The 17,998-nt window shown below is 43.0% G+C and overlaps 1 protein-coding gene and 1 pseudogene across 1 annotated transcript in view; both read right to left on the reverse strand.

Annotated features, from left to right (window-relative positions):
• Positions 1-3,351, reverse strand: part of LOC149469841 (multidrug and toxin extrusion protein 2-like) — a 90,320-nt pseudogene extending 86,969 nt beyond the window's left edge.
• A 6,150-nt stretch (positions 3,352-9,501) lies between these two features.
• Positions 9,502-17,998, reverse strand: part of LOC149469842 (multidrug and toxin extrusion protein 2-like) — a 147,634-nt gene continuing 139,137 nt past the window's right edge. Inside the window, exons 16-17 of the mRNA XM_089668440.1 lie at positions 13,172-13,259; positions 9,502-11,872 (exon numbers count right to left, since the gene is read on the reverse strand). Coding sequence (XP_089524566.1) covers positions 11,634-11,872; positions 13,172-13,259 — 327 coding nt within the window. The 3' untranslated portion in view covers positions 9,502-11,633. The remainder of the gene's footprint in view (positions 11,873-13,171; positions 13,260-17,998) is intronic.

Consider the following 17,998-nt stretch of genomic DNA (forward strand, 5'->3'; position numbering starts at 1 on the left):
CCCGATGTAAATCCAACCTGCCAGCAGACCTGTGGTTTTTGTTTTTTTAGGGTCAGTGGCAGTCAACGTGATTGACAATGGATTTACTTCAGGGGACATTGTTTTTTTTAATGAACTACTTGCCCACCCACTCCCTCCCCCCCGTTGAGGGCATGTGGCCTGGAATGGTCCTGGCTTGCCGGGCTGCATGTTCAGATAAGGGTCTTGGCATGGGGTTCCCCTTAAAATCCTTGCTAGAACCAAAGGGACCCCCATGCTGTGTTTTTTTTTTCTTTTACATTTTTTTATGTTGGCAATTCTCTGATTATATTTAGCTGTCAGCAGGAATCCTGCTGACAGCAGATGAGTCGTAGTTGTTAAGGATGCAGTGGCCAGTAGGACGTCCCTCTCTACTAGAAACAATCATTTGTTTCATTCGGGTGCTTCTAACATCTGTAACACCTTGTTACACATAACTTTCTTTTTTTGTGCATTTCAAGTGACATTGTGTTTCTTCTTCCAATTGCCCTGTTGAGGCAAGTGAATGTAGCTACCCCTGTCAGTACACCTGAGTCACCAGACGTCCCCATCAGAGGAGGGTTTGGCCTTCAAAACTCCCCTCTGTCAGAGCAGTGGAAGCAAAGAGCAAGAGTTAGACTGACAAGCTGGGAGAGAGTGTTTGCCAGTAACGATTATGATGTTGGGTGCACCAAGAGTGCTCAGCATTGAATTCAGCTCAAGGAAGACAAGCCATTTTGGGAGCAAGCCGGACTGGTCCCTCTGGGGGACCTAGAAAACCTCAGAGAACAGTTGGCAGAATTGAAGAGGGCTGGGATTATCCGAAAGTCCGGAAGTCCCTATGCCTCCCCTTTTGTAGTGGTACGTAAGAAAAATGGTACCCTGTGAATGTGCATTGACTATAAAACAAACAGACTATTCTTTATCAATACACAACTCAGGGGATTGAAGATGTATTACAGTTCCTGTTGGGAGCCAAGTGGTTTAGTGTACTGGATTTGAAGACTGGATACTTAAAGGTTGGAATCCTTTCAGAGCACGAAGAGCAATTGGAGAAATTGTTCCAAAGACTTTGTGGGGTAGGCCTAAAACTGTCCCTGGAGAAGTGTAAATTCTTTCACAATTCCATCACCTATCTAGGACATGTAGTCTCAGCGGAAGGTGTGGCTACTGACCCGAGCAAGATCGAAGCTGTGACTACCTGGCCCTGACCCAGGAATTTCATTGAATTGAGGTCATGCCTCAGATTCTGTTCATATTAACATCAGTTTGTGGAGGAATGTGCCAAGACAGTTGCACCCCTTACTGACCTGATGAAGAATATGGAAGAAAAGACGAGTGGACCAAGTAAGGTCCCTCTGTCAAAAGGGCCCCGAAGACCTCGTGAACCCATCAGTTGCCGATGGACTCAGAAATGTGAACAGGCTTTCATCAAGCTCAAGCAGTAGTTATCGTAGGCTCCAGTGTTGGCTTACTCATACCCCTCCAAACCATATGAGCTGCATGTAGATGCCAGCCGAGAGGGGCTTGGGGCAGTACTGTACTAGGAACATGCTGGATTGTTACAGCCAGTAGCGTTCATGAGCTGGAGTCTCTCTCCTGCTGAAGAAAGTTACCCAACATGCAAGCTGGTGTTCCTTGCTTTGAAATGAGCTGTAGTGGATAAACTGAAAGACTATCTCAATGGGGCTGAATTTTTAGTGAAGACAACAACCCACTAACTTATGTGCTCACCACAACTAAGTTAGATGCCACTGGATATCGATGGCTAAGCTTAAGTGAAATCCAAACAGAGCAGCCAAAGTACAGACCGGGAGCAGGGAATAGAGATGCAGACACTATCCCCAAGACCCCATGGCCGCCAGGCTACTGAACCAAGTTGGCTGCAGGTATCCCCAGAAGAGATGCAGGCCATCAGTCAGAGAGCTGAGTATGTAGCCAAAGGAGTGACTTACGCTGAAGTGGTGGGAGACCGAAGTGCCTGCATTCCATCATACTACTGCCATGTGTCCCAGTTGAAAGGTGAGGCACTACCACAGCTCACTACCAAGGATTTGCAGGAGGCTCAGGTTCAAGTACCACTCTGTCAATTAACAAAGAGCCCTCATGAAGGAGCGACCTGACTTACTTTGGGTGGAAGATCCCCCGATGCCAAGGTTATCCATAGAGAGTGGGAGAGATTGGAGTTGTGGAATGTGGTGGTCTACTGAACGGGCCCCTCAGACCGAACTGAAGATCTATAGCAACTCTTCTTGCCCACCCAATTTAGAAGAATGGTGCTGAGGTCACTGCATGACGAGCATGGACACTTAGTGCAGGAGAGGACATACAGGTACTTGCTGGTAAAACACAGATTCTACTGGCCACGGATGAGATCCAAAGTGGAGGAGTATTGCCGCACCTGTCTAAACTGTATACAGAGAAAGACCTTACCGAAACAAGCTTCTCCCTTGGGCCACCTTCACAGCCAGAGACCAATGGAGCGGTGTGTATTGATTTCCCGTGTCTAGAGCCCGATTCTAGCGTATGGGGGAATGTCTTAGTAGTGAGAAGCCACTTCACTAGATATGCTCAGGCATTCCCCACAAAGAACCAGCTGGCATCCAGAGTGGCTAAAGTCCTAGTAGAAAAATTATTTGTGCACTGTGGACTTCCACAGAGAATTCACTCAGATCAGGATAGAGACTTTGAAAGTAAACTGATCAAGGAGCTCTTGACTTTGTTAGGCAACTAGAAGTCTAGAACTACTCCTTATCACTCTCAAGGTGACCCTAAACCAAAGCAATTCAATAGGACACTCCTGAACATGCTGGGCACCCTACTGTAACAGAAGAAACAACAGTGGAGTCAACATATTGTTGCAGTGGTGCTTATAATAGCACCGAGAATGATGCCACAGGCTTTTCCTCCTACCATCTGATGTTTGGGTGGGAGGCTAAGTTGCCTGTGGATTAGGCTCATCACATGAGGTATATGTAGAGAGGCCAAATTATCAATTGGAGACTGTTTATGAGGAAGCCATTTGGGCTTCTCCATCTGCAGGACAGAAGAACAAGTGACGTTATGATTCCAAGGTGAAATTGTAGGATTTGCAGCCAGGAGATTGAGTGCTATTAAGAAATCTTGGAGTCCCAGGGGAACATAAAATTACAGTCCACTGGAAATCTCAACCATATGTCATCTGCCAGAAGTTACCAGGCCTGCCTGTCTATCGGATCCACCCAGAAGGGAAGAAAGGTCCAGTGAAATCTTGGCACAGGAATCATCTTCTGCACTTGTCTTATGCCGTGCAAGTCCCAATACCGAGCAGTGATCTTCCCACTGTAGGGACTTGGCCACACGAGCTTCCCTCATCCCCTCCCCAGCCCATTTCAGCTCCAGAGGAGGAGGGGACCACTGAAGAGGGGGTGGAAATAGGAAAAGATTGGTAACCGCTTCTATCTGCCATATAAGACAGCCTTCTGGCACCCACCCCTGTTCAGGATCAACTTCCCCTTCAACAGGTTCCCATCCAGAGACCCCTTCTTCTGCCGAGACAGGTCCTGCAGAACCTGCTGAGCCTGTGACTGACTCCCCAAAAGGGTTTAAAGCAGAGTCTCCAACAGAAGAAGCTTTTGAGCTAATGAGAGTGGAGAAGGGGAACACCTCAGAGGAAAAAGATAATGTTATCAGTCAGGGGGAGCCCAGGGAAAAAAGAGAAATAAGAGTACCCAATAGACTGACTTATGATGTTCTAGGTGAGAGCTCCGAAGAAGAATGCTAGTCAAAGAGTTTTAGAGGCTCCAATTTACAGTCTACTAGAATGCACCAAGAGTCTGTAAGCCCCCCTAATGACATCACCTCAGAGGGGATCTTCAAACCCATGACCTCACCTCTTGCTCCAACAGAGTCTCTTAATCCTTGGTGGGAGAAATTTCTGCAGCATTTAATTAATAATGAACAATTACCAATAGTTGTTTCTCCTGATTAAAAGGGTTACTTTTCATGCTGCATGTACATATGTTATATCAAACATTGTCAGTTTGTTTATTTGGTCTTTGGGGACCAAAAACGTTAAGTGGGGGGAGTGTGTGAGACCTTGCTGCAATGTCTGTTGCAGGATGTTAAAACAGACACAAGATGGCAGTGTTCTGCAATTCAGTAGCACTCACTCTATAGTAACAGGGAGAACAGCATCATGGATTTTGTATGCTGTACTGCAGGACTTTGTTAGAAGGCTGCTAATTGGGGGACTACATTTCCCAAAAGAGCTGGCATGTGGGCGGAGGGATATAAATGTGGAAGCCCAGGAACAGAGGCAGTAAGTGAGAGGGGAGAGGAGTGGAGAGAGAGAGTTGTGCTGGATGCCAGCATACTGGACCAGGCCGCAGTTTGTCAGAGGAGAGGAGCCAGGAGAGATCACTGACCACCAGCATTACCAACCTGTGGAGAAGGACATCGTGCTGGCTGGTGATTCCAAGTGCTGGGTCCAGACCAGACATTGCAGAGTGGGGAGCGGAGGAGCAGTGAAAGTCTCCATCTGCTGTAGAAAGGAGAGAGACCTCCAAGATCTGCTGGGAGCCACTGATCGGGTGAGAGAATTCATTACACGATCCAGAGCAGGAAATACTGACATTTCTACAGTTTGTAATTCACCAGTTCCTGCACACAGTGGAGGACACAGGTACTAGTGAGCACATGTTGCGGCATAGACCTCCTGGCCTATATCTATGCATATCCTTCCAAGCCTAGCTTAACCATCAGAGCTGAGCGCAGTGTCTGTCCCCTACTGGACAATTTATAGCATCATTTCATTGGCTATCGGTCCACTAGAAAGGGACACTGCTCATCATTGTTAAAGGCAATTGCAAGCCTGGAGAGGAGTTGTCACCATTTGTTTAACAATTTCTCCTACCAATCAAGGATACACTTTATTTTCTTTCAAGCTGCACCCTGCTTAAAGTACTTAAAGGAACACAAACAAGTTATAGTGTCATTTAAAGGGACATCACTCAAATTATTTCTTTGTTGCTTGAATCTGTTAAAAGACTGCCACTTCATTATCTTTAACTCCAGAGTTCTAAACTTCCATAGTGCACCAACCGGGCCCCAACGAGTGCACAGAAGTTTCTTTTTTTCTGTGTATTTGAAGGGATATTGTGTTTCATCTTCCAATTAAGGAGAGTCTAGTTCATCTCAGATTGAAACCTTGCCCTCAGGTCCTGAGGGTTCGAAGTTAGCTCCCATTGCTCACTTTTCAGGACCCAGAAAGAACACCTCAAACTTGAGACATTGGAATAAATTATGAGTATCAGGCCAGCTTGTAGTGTTGGAACTTTGTTTTACATGCAATTTTCTTGTTTAGAGTGGTTAAGAGTGATAACTGCCATTTTATGCACATACAGTGTTTCTTTGTTGTTTATTGAATTTGCAGTCAAGCCTAATCATAAACTACATACCATGTTACTCTACTTTGTGTGTAAGTTTGTTTCTTGGTCATACTCCACTCTGGTCAGAAGAGTACGGTGGTGTCAGCAGGGGTTGGGCTTTTGCAGGGGGTTCAGAGAAAGACAGGGAACCCAAAACAATAACTCAGCGACCCTTAAGGGAGTAATGATACACATCTGAATGAAACAAATTAATTCTGTTAATGTTTAATTCAGATTTGTTGAAATTCATTACTGTTGTACTTGGAAATTAGGATACATCTGAATTTCCAAAGAAGGAAAATTTTATCCAAACTTGAATCAGGAACGAAATGAACCACACATGTCTAGTGGGCAGCCTCTGGGAGCATTTGCCAGATTTCAGGACATACTGCATACAGTATAAGGACAGGTCACACAATGCTTATCAAGCGCCATTTTGGGCCATGTGGTGGAAGTTGCTGTTTGCCAGTTTGGTGGTAAGAAAGATAACTCTGATAGGATTCATGACCTCTTTGCTCTATTACTTGGGACTTCTAGATGTGAGTGGGGTTCTTCTTGCAACAATCCACTAAATCCTTCTCTGAAAACATGTAGTTCATAGGACCAAAATGAGATAGCACAGGCCAGGTACATTGGTCAAACTTCTTTTGCTGAAAAACCCGTTAGGACCATTTCTCCTGTACCAACTGTCGAGATTTCCTAGACCCTTGAGCTTGACATGCTTGGCCTTCCCAGCTCCGAGGCATCTTTTTCTTTGCCAGTCTTCAGCAGCTCATTGAGGAGTCAGACTATTTCAGCAAAGCCCCCAATGATCTTCTGGTAATAGAAGCAAAACTTCAAACATTACCTTAGTTCAGTTAAATTGCAGGGTCTTAACCAGTAGGTATCAGCTTCCAACTTCTTGTGGTCAGTGGCTATTCTTTCAGCAAAAATAACATGCCCCAGTAGGTGACAAATGTCTAATAGAACTGAAACTTGTCAAGGGACAAATTCAACCCCCCATCATGAAGATACTCACCAGGCGCTCCTCCTGTTCTTCTACTGTCTTGACAAAAACAATTATGTCATCCAAAGTACACCAGCACCTTAATCAGATTCATGTATACTGTATAAAAATCCACTCTATTAGACATTGGAAAGTCACAGGGGCTCCCAACAGACCCTGAGACATCCATTCAGACTCATAGAATACCAACAGGCAGATGAAAGTGGTTTTCTCGATCTTCAAGGTGCATGGGAAACTGATGGTACTCACTCTTCAGGTCCAACACACTAAACTACTTTGACACAGACAGGAAAAGCAGAACTTCTCAAGTATATAGGGTGGTGCACTGGTCAGGGATAGTACTCCGAGTGTAGCCAATGCACATTCTTATGGAACAGTTCTTCCAGACTACCACTATAGGAGAGGCATAGGAACTTCATTACTCCCAGATAATTCCAGTCCTTTTCAGCTCTGCCAACCACTCTTGAGGTCTTCCAAGTTGCCTAGTGGAATCCTTCAAGATCTTTCTCTGTACAACTAGTCTTCCTGCAAAACAGATTCAGACTTTTCACGCACCCCACATCAAATTGGAGAACAGTTTTCACTTAAGTGTTTGTATCAAGCCCTCTTCTTCCAGTCTGGCATAATCCGAGTGTTCTTTGGGTAGAACTGTTGTGCCACAATCTCACCTTTTGGCTCCTCTCACCAAATCTGATAGTGAGATAGGGGTAGCTGGATTCAACAATCCGATTAGAATTTTAATCTGTAGCTTCATTGGGGAGTCCATAACATGAAGATGAAGTCACCTGATGGTGACGCAATGCATCGGGCGTAATCGGAGGCAGATAAAGCAAGTACAAGCCACAATCTCTTATCTGTAAAGCAAATTTCTTTTATTTTGAAAGTAAGTACAATTTTAATAAATATTGGAAGTTTTATTAATCTACTACACTATATGAGGCGTATTCTCTTTTGGGTAAGGCAACTGTTACTCATTGAAATGGTGGATCCCTAAGGCTACTGTAACATCTACCATATGGGAGGAGGAGTGGATAGCCCCTAGTGGCCAAAGGAGATAGTGAGGTGTCTCATTAAACATGCAGTTTTACATGCGTTGGAGGTGAGAATTCTGAAAGCACAAAAGTGGCACTAATTAATGCATGGAATTCAGGTTAAGTACTTCATGATATGGAGATGTTTCTCATACTACAGTGTTGGGCCTATTTATCGCATACCAGGGATCATGGATCAGTTTGAATACATCAGAATACTTGAAAAGGTCATGCTGCCTTATGCTGAAGAGGAAATGCCCTTGAAATGGGTGTTCCAACAAGACAACGACCCCAAACACACCAGTAAATGTGCAACATCTTGGTTCCAGACCAACAAGATTGATGTTATGGAGTGGCCAGCCCAATCCCCGGATCTTAATCCAATAGAAAACTTGTGGGGTGACATCAAAAATGCAGTTTCTGAGGCAAAACCAAGAAATAGAGAAGAACTGTGGAATGTAGTCCAATCATCCTGGTCTGGAATACCTGTACACAGGTGCCAGAAGTTGGTTGACTCCATGCAACACAGATGTACAGCAGTCTCAGAAACAGTGCTTATACAACTAAATATTAAGTGATTCAAAGGAAAGCAAAATCTTCAAACATTTTTCAGTTTATATAGTGAATGTTTGAGTTTGTAAAGAAGAATACAAACACTGCTATTTTTTTTGAACAGTCTAATATTCACTTTTCTTCAATTTTGTTAGAGGAACAACACAAATTTGATACATTTTTCTTCGTGTTTTGATTTGGAATAGAATGTGTAGTGTTCCCAATGCATTTGTGTGTATGGAAATAAAAGCTATCACAAGGATTTTGAGCTTTATTCACTTTTTTCAACACACTGCTATTATTTTGAACACAACTGTATATAATCCATCAAGTGCTAAGGGTTGTGACCACATATTAACAAGAACAATTCTGGATGAACCTTCTGCACACTGCTATATACCCTTTCTAGCAAACTTTGCAATTGAAAAGCAGGGATTTTAAATTCACATTCATTGCAGTACATGTTTAAACTGGCCAACTGTGAAAAAAGTAATTCCTCTCTGGCAAGTCCCTATTCTGCTCTGCAAAAATCAAATGCTACAGTAGATAAAGTGTCACTATGGGACGTACAGACACAAGTTGTAGGAGAGCTACAAATTTCAGGCCTGGCCACAGCAATGTAATAGAAGTAAGATTATAATTGTTCTCAAATCCCAATAGTTTCTACATTTAATCCATCAGGTGCTAAAGCAGTGTGACTACATGTTAACACTAACTAAATATTCTGGATGAACCCTCTGCACACAGGTATATACCCTATAGCAAGCAGTCATTACAAACTTCTACTAGGCACATTAAACCTTCCCATGGGTTTAGGAATTATTTATTGAATACAATAAAGTAAGATCAGTAAATCTGAAGTTTCAGAATGAAAATGGGGAAAGCATATTAGGTGATTCTGATTTTGTTTGGGGTGGATTTTTACTAAACGTTAACGTGTTACTAAACCCACAACAGTAAAATCAGTATATATATGCAGTAAAGCATGTTTGTTATACTCACTGTGGGACCTAAGGGGTTAATCCTCTATATTATGTAAAACGGCTGTTTGATCCTGATTGCTGTTTCTGTCCTTCTTCAAGTGACCACTTCTTATCTCCTGATAAGACAGACTGAATCATAGGCATTTTGCACATGATCAGTTTGGTGTGTATTGCTAGAGAGGTTTTTTTTTTCTTTCTTGGGAGAGTGCATGTGATTAGCACAGGGCCAATCAGCACTGGTCAGACAGAGGTCAGGAGTTTTGCATCCTCCTAGAGCAGAAAGAAAACTCCTCCTACAAGCTTTAGCTAGTGCTTGGCTGAACACTGCTAGAAGCCACAAGACTGCTCTAACTTCTGATGATAAAAAGTATTTAGTAGTTTTATATTTACTAAAATAATTGTATTTCCATGTTGTGTGTACTCTGGGAGATCAGATATAGTGAATGCAGGGTCCTGGGTTTAGTAACACTTTGATCTATTTTCATCTATATGTTTTGGGTAATTAAAGACACAAAACAATGTAATCATTTGCAATATGTACTTTATTAAAGATGAAAATGAACAATTGTTTTCAGTATTATGGAATTAAAAAAAGGAAACAGCAGCTGGTTCAGCAGGGAATGGACGGATTTTGATCGATGTGTGGGCAGGCTGATGGTACCCAAGTCATTCCAAAGATCAACCTGGGTACAACCAGCTTGTCAAATTGTTTTGCTATAGGGGCTAGCAGTAATCATTGTGTTCTGCTGGCCGAGAGGGCTCCCTGTTCCTCCGTCCTTCCAATGAATGTGTTGTTGGGAAAAACAAGCGATTTTCTTTCCTTCCACCCGCAGTGGATGATCAAACTGGGAGTAACTGTATTTGCAGTTTCTTAAAAAATTAGAAGCAATATTGCAAACCAGTAATGTCTATTTGACTCAAGCAGGGTAACATGTGGCTGTATAGTAAAGTCTCTAAGATTCAATAACAGAGTCAAGCTGAGAATCACAATTCAGTAAAACAATTCAGAACACATATAGCTACTTGCAATTATCCTTAGAAACAGCAGACTTCTCAGTGAAGTCTAGGGTAGCTCTGGTAACACAGGCAAACACCTGGAGGGATCCAAGGACACAAGGGCCACCCAAGTGGAACTGTAATACTCTGGTAGCAATTGGGAAGGCGTTCCCCACAGTAGCTAGGTCTTCTAGAAAATCTACGTGCCATTAGGATCTTGCCAGGATGCCGACTCTGACAGTAAAGAGCATCTCACCTGGCTGCATATCACTTGCCCAGCTACCTCTGAGCTGCTAAGAAAGGTAAACATAGAAACCTAGATTTCTGGAGGGTGTCCAGAAACCCAGGGAGTTGTGGGAAATAGAGTTAAATGGCCTGTGCCTGCATCTGAGCATGGCAAGTAAATGGACACTCTGCTACACTATACTTGGCTGTAAAAAGTATATTACAACGTTGGTTATTTCTTCTACCTCCTACAGTGAACACCTGGATAGACAAGTGAATTCCATTCTACATACAGCAAGTTTAACGTGTACTCAGAGGGAGCTCCCAAAATTTTAGAAGATCTGGAATCATTGTTTAAGGTTAGTCATTTAATGGTTCTAATTCAAAATTTTTATTTACTGTAAGTCACATTGTTCTGTTCTGTACTTTTTCACTTTTTTTTGCAAAGCAAACTATGAAGAACCTTAACTGGTCACTTGGGTCAGGATTACAGACATTTTTCAAACTGGAAGTAGTAGGAAAATTTTCCTGGATACACAGCACACTTGTTTATCCTCTTCCCGTCCGACCCATGTTGATAAACGGAGTGCTGCCGATGCGGGTGGACGTTTCTAAATGTACCCCCGCATCCATTGCCTGTGCACGCTCCCTCGGAGCGCGCGGCACCGCGAACACAGATCACTGTACGGGACCTCCAGTGTGATTTCCCAATTCATGCGATCACATGAATAGTAGTAAACTAGATGTCACTTCCTGACATCATTGCTTACTACTGTGAATGATCACAGAGATTACATGGTACAAGGCTATTCACAACAGACTTGTACCATGTGACAAGCTGTGACCAATCACAGGTCGCACAGTATTTCTCAATGGCTGCAGGAATGCAGACAGAGAGAAAGAAAAATGATTGCTTTAATAGCCTTTATGGGTGTAAAAGCAATCAGTGTAAAAAAAACAAAAAAAAAATCTTAATCACCCCCCACAAGTAGTATAGTGTCACTATGGTGACACTGTACTGCTAGGGTGACAGTAACATAAAATAATAATATAAAAATGTAAAAAAAAATTAGAAAAATTTTAATTTTTGGTTATAAACTAATCTGGGTTTTTTTTTTTTTTACTAAAAAGATAGATGAATACATTTTGGCCAAGATTTATGAAGAATGATTATTTGCTAAATTTTATAAGAAAAACACTTTTTTTCAAACTTTTTGGACTTTCATTTATATAGAAAAAAATAAAAATCCCAGTGGTGAATAAATACCACCAAAATAAAGTTTGATCTGTCTCAAAAAAATGCTAACAAATTCATATGGGTACAGTGTTGCATGACCACACAATTGTTATTCAAAGTGTGATAGCGCTGAAAGCTGAAAATTGGCCTGGACTGAAAGTGGTTAAGCATGTTCATTGAGGTTCACCAGCTTCTGGGTTAGCTTTTGGTAGTAATTAGCTTAATAGCAATACCAATCATTAATGAGCTGAGGGCTAGAAGCAATGCAAGTCCCCTCCGGAAAATCAACTGTTTAGTGGACAGGATTTCACCTACAACATTAGTTGTTTCCATTGGTGGATCATCTTTTATCTCCAGTTGCTTTGTATGGTTCCCTCCTGAGGCCATGTCATGCATGGCAGTAGCATTAACGCTGGAATCAGACATTGTTGTGCCCCCTGTAATACAGCAGAGATATACAGATAATATCATTTTCTTAAGATAATTAAATGTGTTAAAAATGACTAGCCAATGGTAAATATGACTGTAATTTAAATATAAACAATGACAACAAAGGTTTAGAATTATTTAAAGCTTTTTTTTCTCATTCTTGCTCTTTTTTTCATCTCCTTTCCCCTCTCCCCCTCCTAAGCATTAGTCCATTGAACATTCTACATATTGCCTGTTATTTAACCTCTGTTAGTCTGGGTGGATATTACTCACTTTAATGGTTAAGAGGAAAGATTTTTACATTCAGTCAGTGTTGATGGGGAAATGCTTGCCACAGCTCTATTTTGTTCTGCCGGGAGGGGGTGTGCGTTTGAGGAACGCGGGAAGCCATCTCGGCCAGCAGAATACGAATATTGTTTTTCAAATGTGAAAAAAATCTGACATCTGGCTCGAATTCGGTACAATCAGCCTGGCTATATGCCTGAATGCAAAAAAATAAACTTTCTTCTTTTGTATGGTTACATGTTTGGATATGAGGTTATCTCAGTTTGTTAATCTCTGATATCTGTTTCAGTGTTTCTGTGTCTCTCCTCTCAGTCTGTCTCCCAATTCCTTCCAGGTTCCTTAAGGGTGTGTGCTGACATCTAAATAATATAGTTGTTTGTATATCTTTACTTGAGTGATTGGTAGCAAATGAGTCTAAAAATGTTTGTGGAGATGTTGGGGGGCCAAGGGCAAAGAAAGGGTGGGTGTGAAAAGGCACCTATCTTTGCTCTGTTTTTGAGGTGTAGGGGGTAAAGAAGCTCTGTTTACCAGAGTGAAGAGTGAGCATTTGTACTTGCCAAGGGTGTGAAAAATGGAGCCCCCCACTTTTCCCCAGTGAGGCTCCACTTTTGCAGGATTAGAGCATACATTGGTAACCATAGAGAGACTTTAGTGAGCCAAATATAAATGAAATAGTTTATAGGCCCAGAGCACTGCTGATGCACTACACTTGGGAAGTTTTTGGATCCTAGTGGTAAAATATCAGTGCAATGTGAGCACCCCATTAAGAGAACCTTAAAGTTTATATACAAATGAAGAAACCTGTTAAATATTTTGTAGATTCCTTGCCTCTATCCCTTTGAGCTGATAAAGAATACAGTGATCTTTGTTTTCTAGGGGATGAGGATTATCAAAAAAGATGTCCAATCAAACATTATATTGTTTTCTTACTTACCCTTCCATACATTTAGAAAATAAGAACAGTCGTTTACCATATATCAAACACAGATAGCAACACAGGTTTCACTATTTGGTCAACTTACCACTTTCCACCAAGCCAAATGTAGATTTCAAAACATCTGTTCTGGGGTCAGGGACTATCAGTGGTTTCACTCCAGCTCTTGTTCTAGCCTGGCAAAGTGAAATTTATAACAGGTGTTATTAGTACAAATAATATCCTAACATACAGTATGTTCTAAGGGGGGCAAGGTTCTATAGAAAATTATAATCTTCTGTTTCCTGTAGAAGCCATTCATATATAGGGATGTCTGTCTCTGTCCTAAATACTATACATCCTATAAAAATGATGTGCTTAAAGGAGAAGTATATCTTTTTTGGCTGTACCTCTACAGCCCTCTGTCAGCTGACATCAGGGCTCAGAAAATATCCCACTGAACAGGCGAATTCAGCCTCTCAATGAGCCACTGAGAGCCTGAGCTAGCCACTCCCATGCCCTTCACAGCGCTACACTCCAGTGAGCACTGGAGGGGTAAAGGAGAGAGCTGGAGACTGACAGCTGACTCTCAACGTTTGCTCAGCTGCTGTCAATCAAACTCTGTGACGAGAGAGTGGAAGTGGGCCTGAACCACTCTGTCTGTGCCAGTGGATTTCTATGGGGGCACTTGCTGAAGAGGAGGAGCATGGCAGGGGACCCAAGAAGAGGAGGATTTCAGCTGCTCTGTGCAAAATTATTGCACAAAGCAAGTAAATATGACGTTTATTATTTGAATTACTTTAACTGGGAATATTGACCTAGAATTATCACTCTCACTCAAGCAATATGCAACATGTGTATCACAAGCAACATTTGTGTACATGGGTACCCCTGACAGGTGTGTGTAAGTTTGAGTGTGGGGGGTGGGGTGGCCTCAAATTTATTTTTTTTGGGGGGGGGGTTCTTTCAACGTAATTTGTATCACATAGAGGACAAACAGTCTCCTATGTGATGTAATATTTTAAGACTGGTTCTCTTTATGAGACATCATGACCTTTAGACCCTTGATGTCTCACCTGCCTTCAATTAAAGCTAATAAAGCACAGATTGCAAGGGCCAGGGAAAGGTCACCAGAAACCAGACATGACATTTTACAGGTCGCTTCTGGGTTCATTCTAGTTAGGCAAGATCAGCAAATGAACGTTAGCTGGTGTCTCTCCCATCTAGTGGCACCCCCCAGACCTGCAGGTTGAAAGATGGCGCCTGGGAAGCATGGTGGTAAGGGGGGAATGGTGGGATGGTTTTGGTCCTAGTGGGGCCACACTCGGAGGGTCATAGAAAATGACTGTGACTGTCATTGGGAAGCCCCCGCTGCCACCACTGCAACTCCTACAGCAGTGGCACTAAAAGGATTATTGGTTGGCCCGGAATAGGAGATTTCACCAGCTATTGATACTGCAGGTGAAACCTTGAAGAAACTTCAGGCAAGTCACAGGCAATAGCCAAATCCCAAGCCAAGTTGTGTGAGTTAGCAAGAAGTCACATCCCTGTCCACACACTGGAGAAACCGGATACTTCTGACATTTACATACATTTAACATTTCCTTCTAAAAGCTGAGCAGCAAGTCAGCAGGTCTTAGCACTGTTGGGTGGAGGCAGGGGGTCCTTAGACAAATTATAAGCTCCAACTTAGTGATGAATTGGAACTTACACAGCCAACTTTCAGGGGGCTCCATCAGGTGAACAGCCAGACTGAGGAGTACATGAAAGATATAAACTTGTCCTTTAACCTCCACAACCTGTTACGTTTCCCCCAGCCTACAAGAATTAAACCAGATAATCAAACAGTAAACTGTGGTAGGTGGTATATTATCAGCTAAGTATAATAACAACTGTAAAAATGTCACAGAGAAACCCACATTTATTCAAATGGTTTTTGTAATTCTTTGAAAAATCATTTAAATGAACCATAACATTGGCCACGCAAGCCAAATCAACACATTCACTTTTTTATTATTATTATTATTATTATTATACAGGATTTATATAGCGCCAACAGTTTGCTCAGCGCTTTACAATATAATGGAGGACAATACAGCAACAATACAGTTCAATACAAGAGGGATAGGAGGGCCCTGCTCCTCGGAGCTTACAATCTAGGAGGGAGGGGCTAGTGGTACAAAAAGTAGTAACTGTGGGGGAGGAACTGGTAGGAAGAGTAGAAGATTCCATTATTAGCTGACTGCAGGATAGGCTTCCCTGAAGAGATAGGTTTTCAGAGATCTCCTAAAAGTGAGCAGAGTAGGCGATAGTCTGATAAATTGGGGTAGAGAATTCCAGAGGATAGGGAAAGCTCTGGAGACGAGCATGGGAGGAGGAGACAATGGAGCTAGAGAGCAGGAGGTCATGCGAGGAGTGGAGAGTACGGATTGGGTGATATTTGGAGACAAGACCGGTGATGTAATTGGGGGCAGAGTTATAAATGCCTTTATATGTTATTGTTAATGCTTTGAATTGTATCCGTTGGGCAATGGGAAGCCAGTGGAGGGATTGGCAGAGAGGAGTGGCAGATACAGAACGGTGGATGAGTTTGGCAGCAGCATTCATGATAGACTAAAGAGGGGATAGCCTGCGATGAGGTAGGCCAATGAGGAGGTAGTTACAATAGTCAAGACGAGAGATAACCAGGGAGTGAATAAGTTGCGTAGTGGTTTCCGAGGTTAAGAACAGCCGTATCTTGGAGATGTTGCGGAGGTGAAGTCTACAAGATTTAGACAGCGATTGGATTTGGATCTGAAAGGACAGATGAGAGTTTAGGATTACACCTAGTACCCTGGCATGAGGGGAGGGAATGATGATTGTGGTATTGATCTTGATGGAGAAGTCAGGGGAGGGGGCACGGGCTGGGGGGAATACTAAGAGCTCAGTTTTGGAAAGATTGAGTTTGAAGAAGTGGAGTTACATCCATGCAGATATGTCGCTTAGTAGGTTAGTAATGCGAGAGGAAACTGAAGGGGTGAGGTGAGGGGTAGAAAGATAGATTTGTGTGTCATCAGCATAGAGATGGGACTTAAAGCCATGGGAGTTTATCAAGTGACCAAGGGAGGAGGTGTAGATGGAGAAGAGAAGGAGTCCAAGGACGGAACCTTGAGGGACCCCTACAGAAAGAGGAAGTGGAGAGGAGGAGGCAGAGTTATAGGTAACGCTGTAGGAGCGCTGCGATAGGTAGGAGGAGAACCAGGAGAGAGCAGAGTCTCGGAGGCCAAGAGAGTGGAGTTTTTTGAGGAGGAGGGGATGGTCAACCATATCAAAAGCTGCAGAGAGGTCAAGTAGTAAGAGTATGGAGTAGCGGCCATTGGTTTTAGCTGTTAGTAGATCATTAGTGAGTTTTAGTAGAGCAGTTTCAGTGGCGTGTAGTGAGCAAAAGCCAAACTGTAAAGAGTCAAGAAGGTTGTTGTGGGTGAGGTGGGAAATCAGGCAATTGTAGACTAAACGTTCTAGGAGTTTAGACGTAAATGGCAGCAGGGAGATGGGTCTTAAGTTGTTCGGGTTGGTGGGATCCAGGGAGGGCTTTTTAAGTATGGGAGTGATGTGTGCATGCTTTAGAGGAGTGGGGAAGGCACCGTTAAGAGGGAGAGATTGAAGATGTGAATGAGGGAGCATAGGATGGAAGAAGAGGGTGACTGTAGTAGTTGTGAGGGGACAGGATCCAAGGGGGCAGGTAGTGAGACGGGCTTCTGAGAAAACCTTAGTGACCTCTTCGGTAGTAGCAAGGTCAAAAGAGGAAAGTGTTGAGGGTGGTTTAGTAAAAGGTATGCTAAGTGGGATGGATGTATGTGCAGTGGGGATGCCCCTACGAATTGCATCAATCTTGTTTTTGAAATGATTTGCAATCTCGTGAGCAGTGAGTGAGATACTGGTTGGAGGTAGAGATGGAGAAAGTAGAGAGTTAAAAGTAGAGAAGAGACGACAAGGACTGGATGACAAGCTATTGATGAGAGTGACAAAGTGGGCTTGTTTGGCAGCATGGAGGGAGGAATTGAATGTTAAGAAAGCAGATTTATATAAGGTGAATGCTTGGTGAGATTTGGTTTTACGTCACAATCGCTCCAGCGCACGACTATGTCGTTTAAGATTTCTGGTGTCGTCAGTCTGCCATGGTTGTAATGGTCGGGGCCTGATGCTTCATGTTGTTAGTGGAGCAAGTGAGTCTAATGTGGATGAAAGTGAACTATTGTAGACAGCAGTGGCCAGGTCAGGGCAGGACAGGGGAGAGATTCTGTCATAGAGTTGGTCAGTTGCAAAGTGGAAAGGAGCAGGGCTCAAGTTGTGAAGGTTTCTGCGGGCAATTGTTTGCTGCTTGGAGGGATAAGTGTTTGAAGATGTGTGAGATGGGGAAACAGCTCTCATTGTTTGAACACTGATTGTGTGGAAGTAAATTAATGTTTTGACTGACATTCTGCGGTTTAGCCACAAGATGTCACTGTTTTTCTAACACAGCCTCAGACTGCATAGATATTTGTATATTCATGAAGAGGTGGAGTTTTCACACTGAGTTGGAGTGAACAGGAAGAGGAGACTGCAGCCATGTTTTGAACGATGCTGAATGAAGGGGCCGTGTGAGCTGAGAATCCGATGACATCCAGGTGTGGGAGCTTCCCTCGGCAACCAGAGCTGAAGCTAAGTGAAGCTGATCGTGTCCAAGACCCTGATCCTGTTCAGAGAAAGGAAGATTGCTGCCAGTAATGCTGATGAGAGCAGAGGAACAATGCAGCATACACTGCAATATCGCAAGCTTGTTGGAGAGACATTTGTTCTGTTCAGAGTCACCAGTGGATACAAAGCAGACCCGGGTCGGTAAGATCGTGCACGCACCTCATTTCAGTGTTGGTGCCTTGAGACTGAGTCCAGGCCTTTAGTTAGTTAGGGTCTCTAT

Source organism: Staurois parvus, unplaced genomic scaffold, assembly GCF_062004578.1.
Source record: "Staurois parvus isolate SC_StPar_1 unplaced genomic scaffold, SC_StPar_1.0 ptg000058l, whole genome shotgun sequence".
NCBI lineage: Eukaryota > Metazoa > Chordata > Amphibia > Anura > Ranidae > Staurois > Staurois parvus.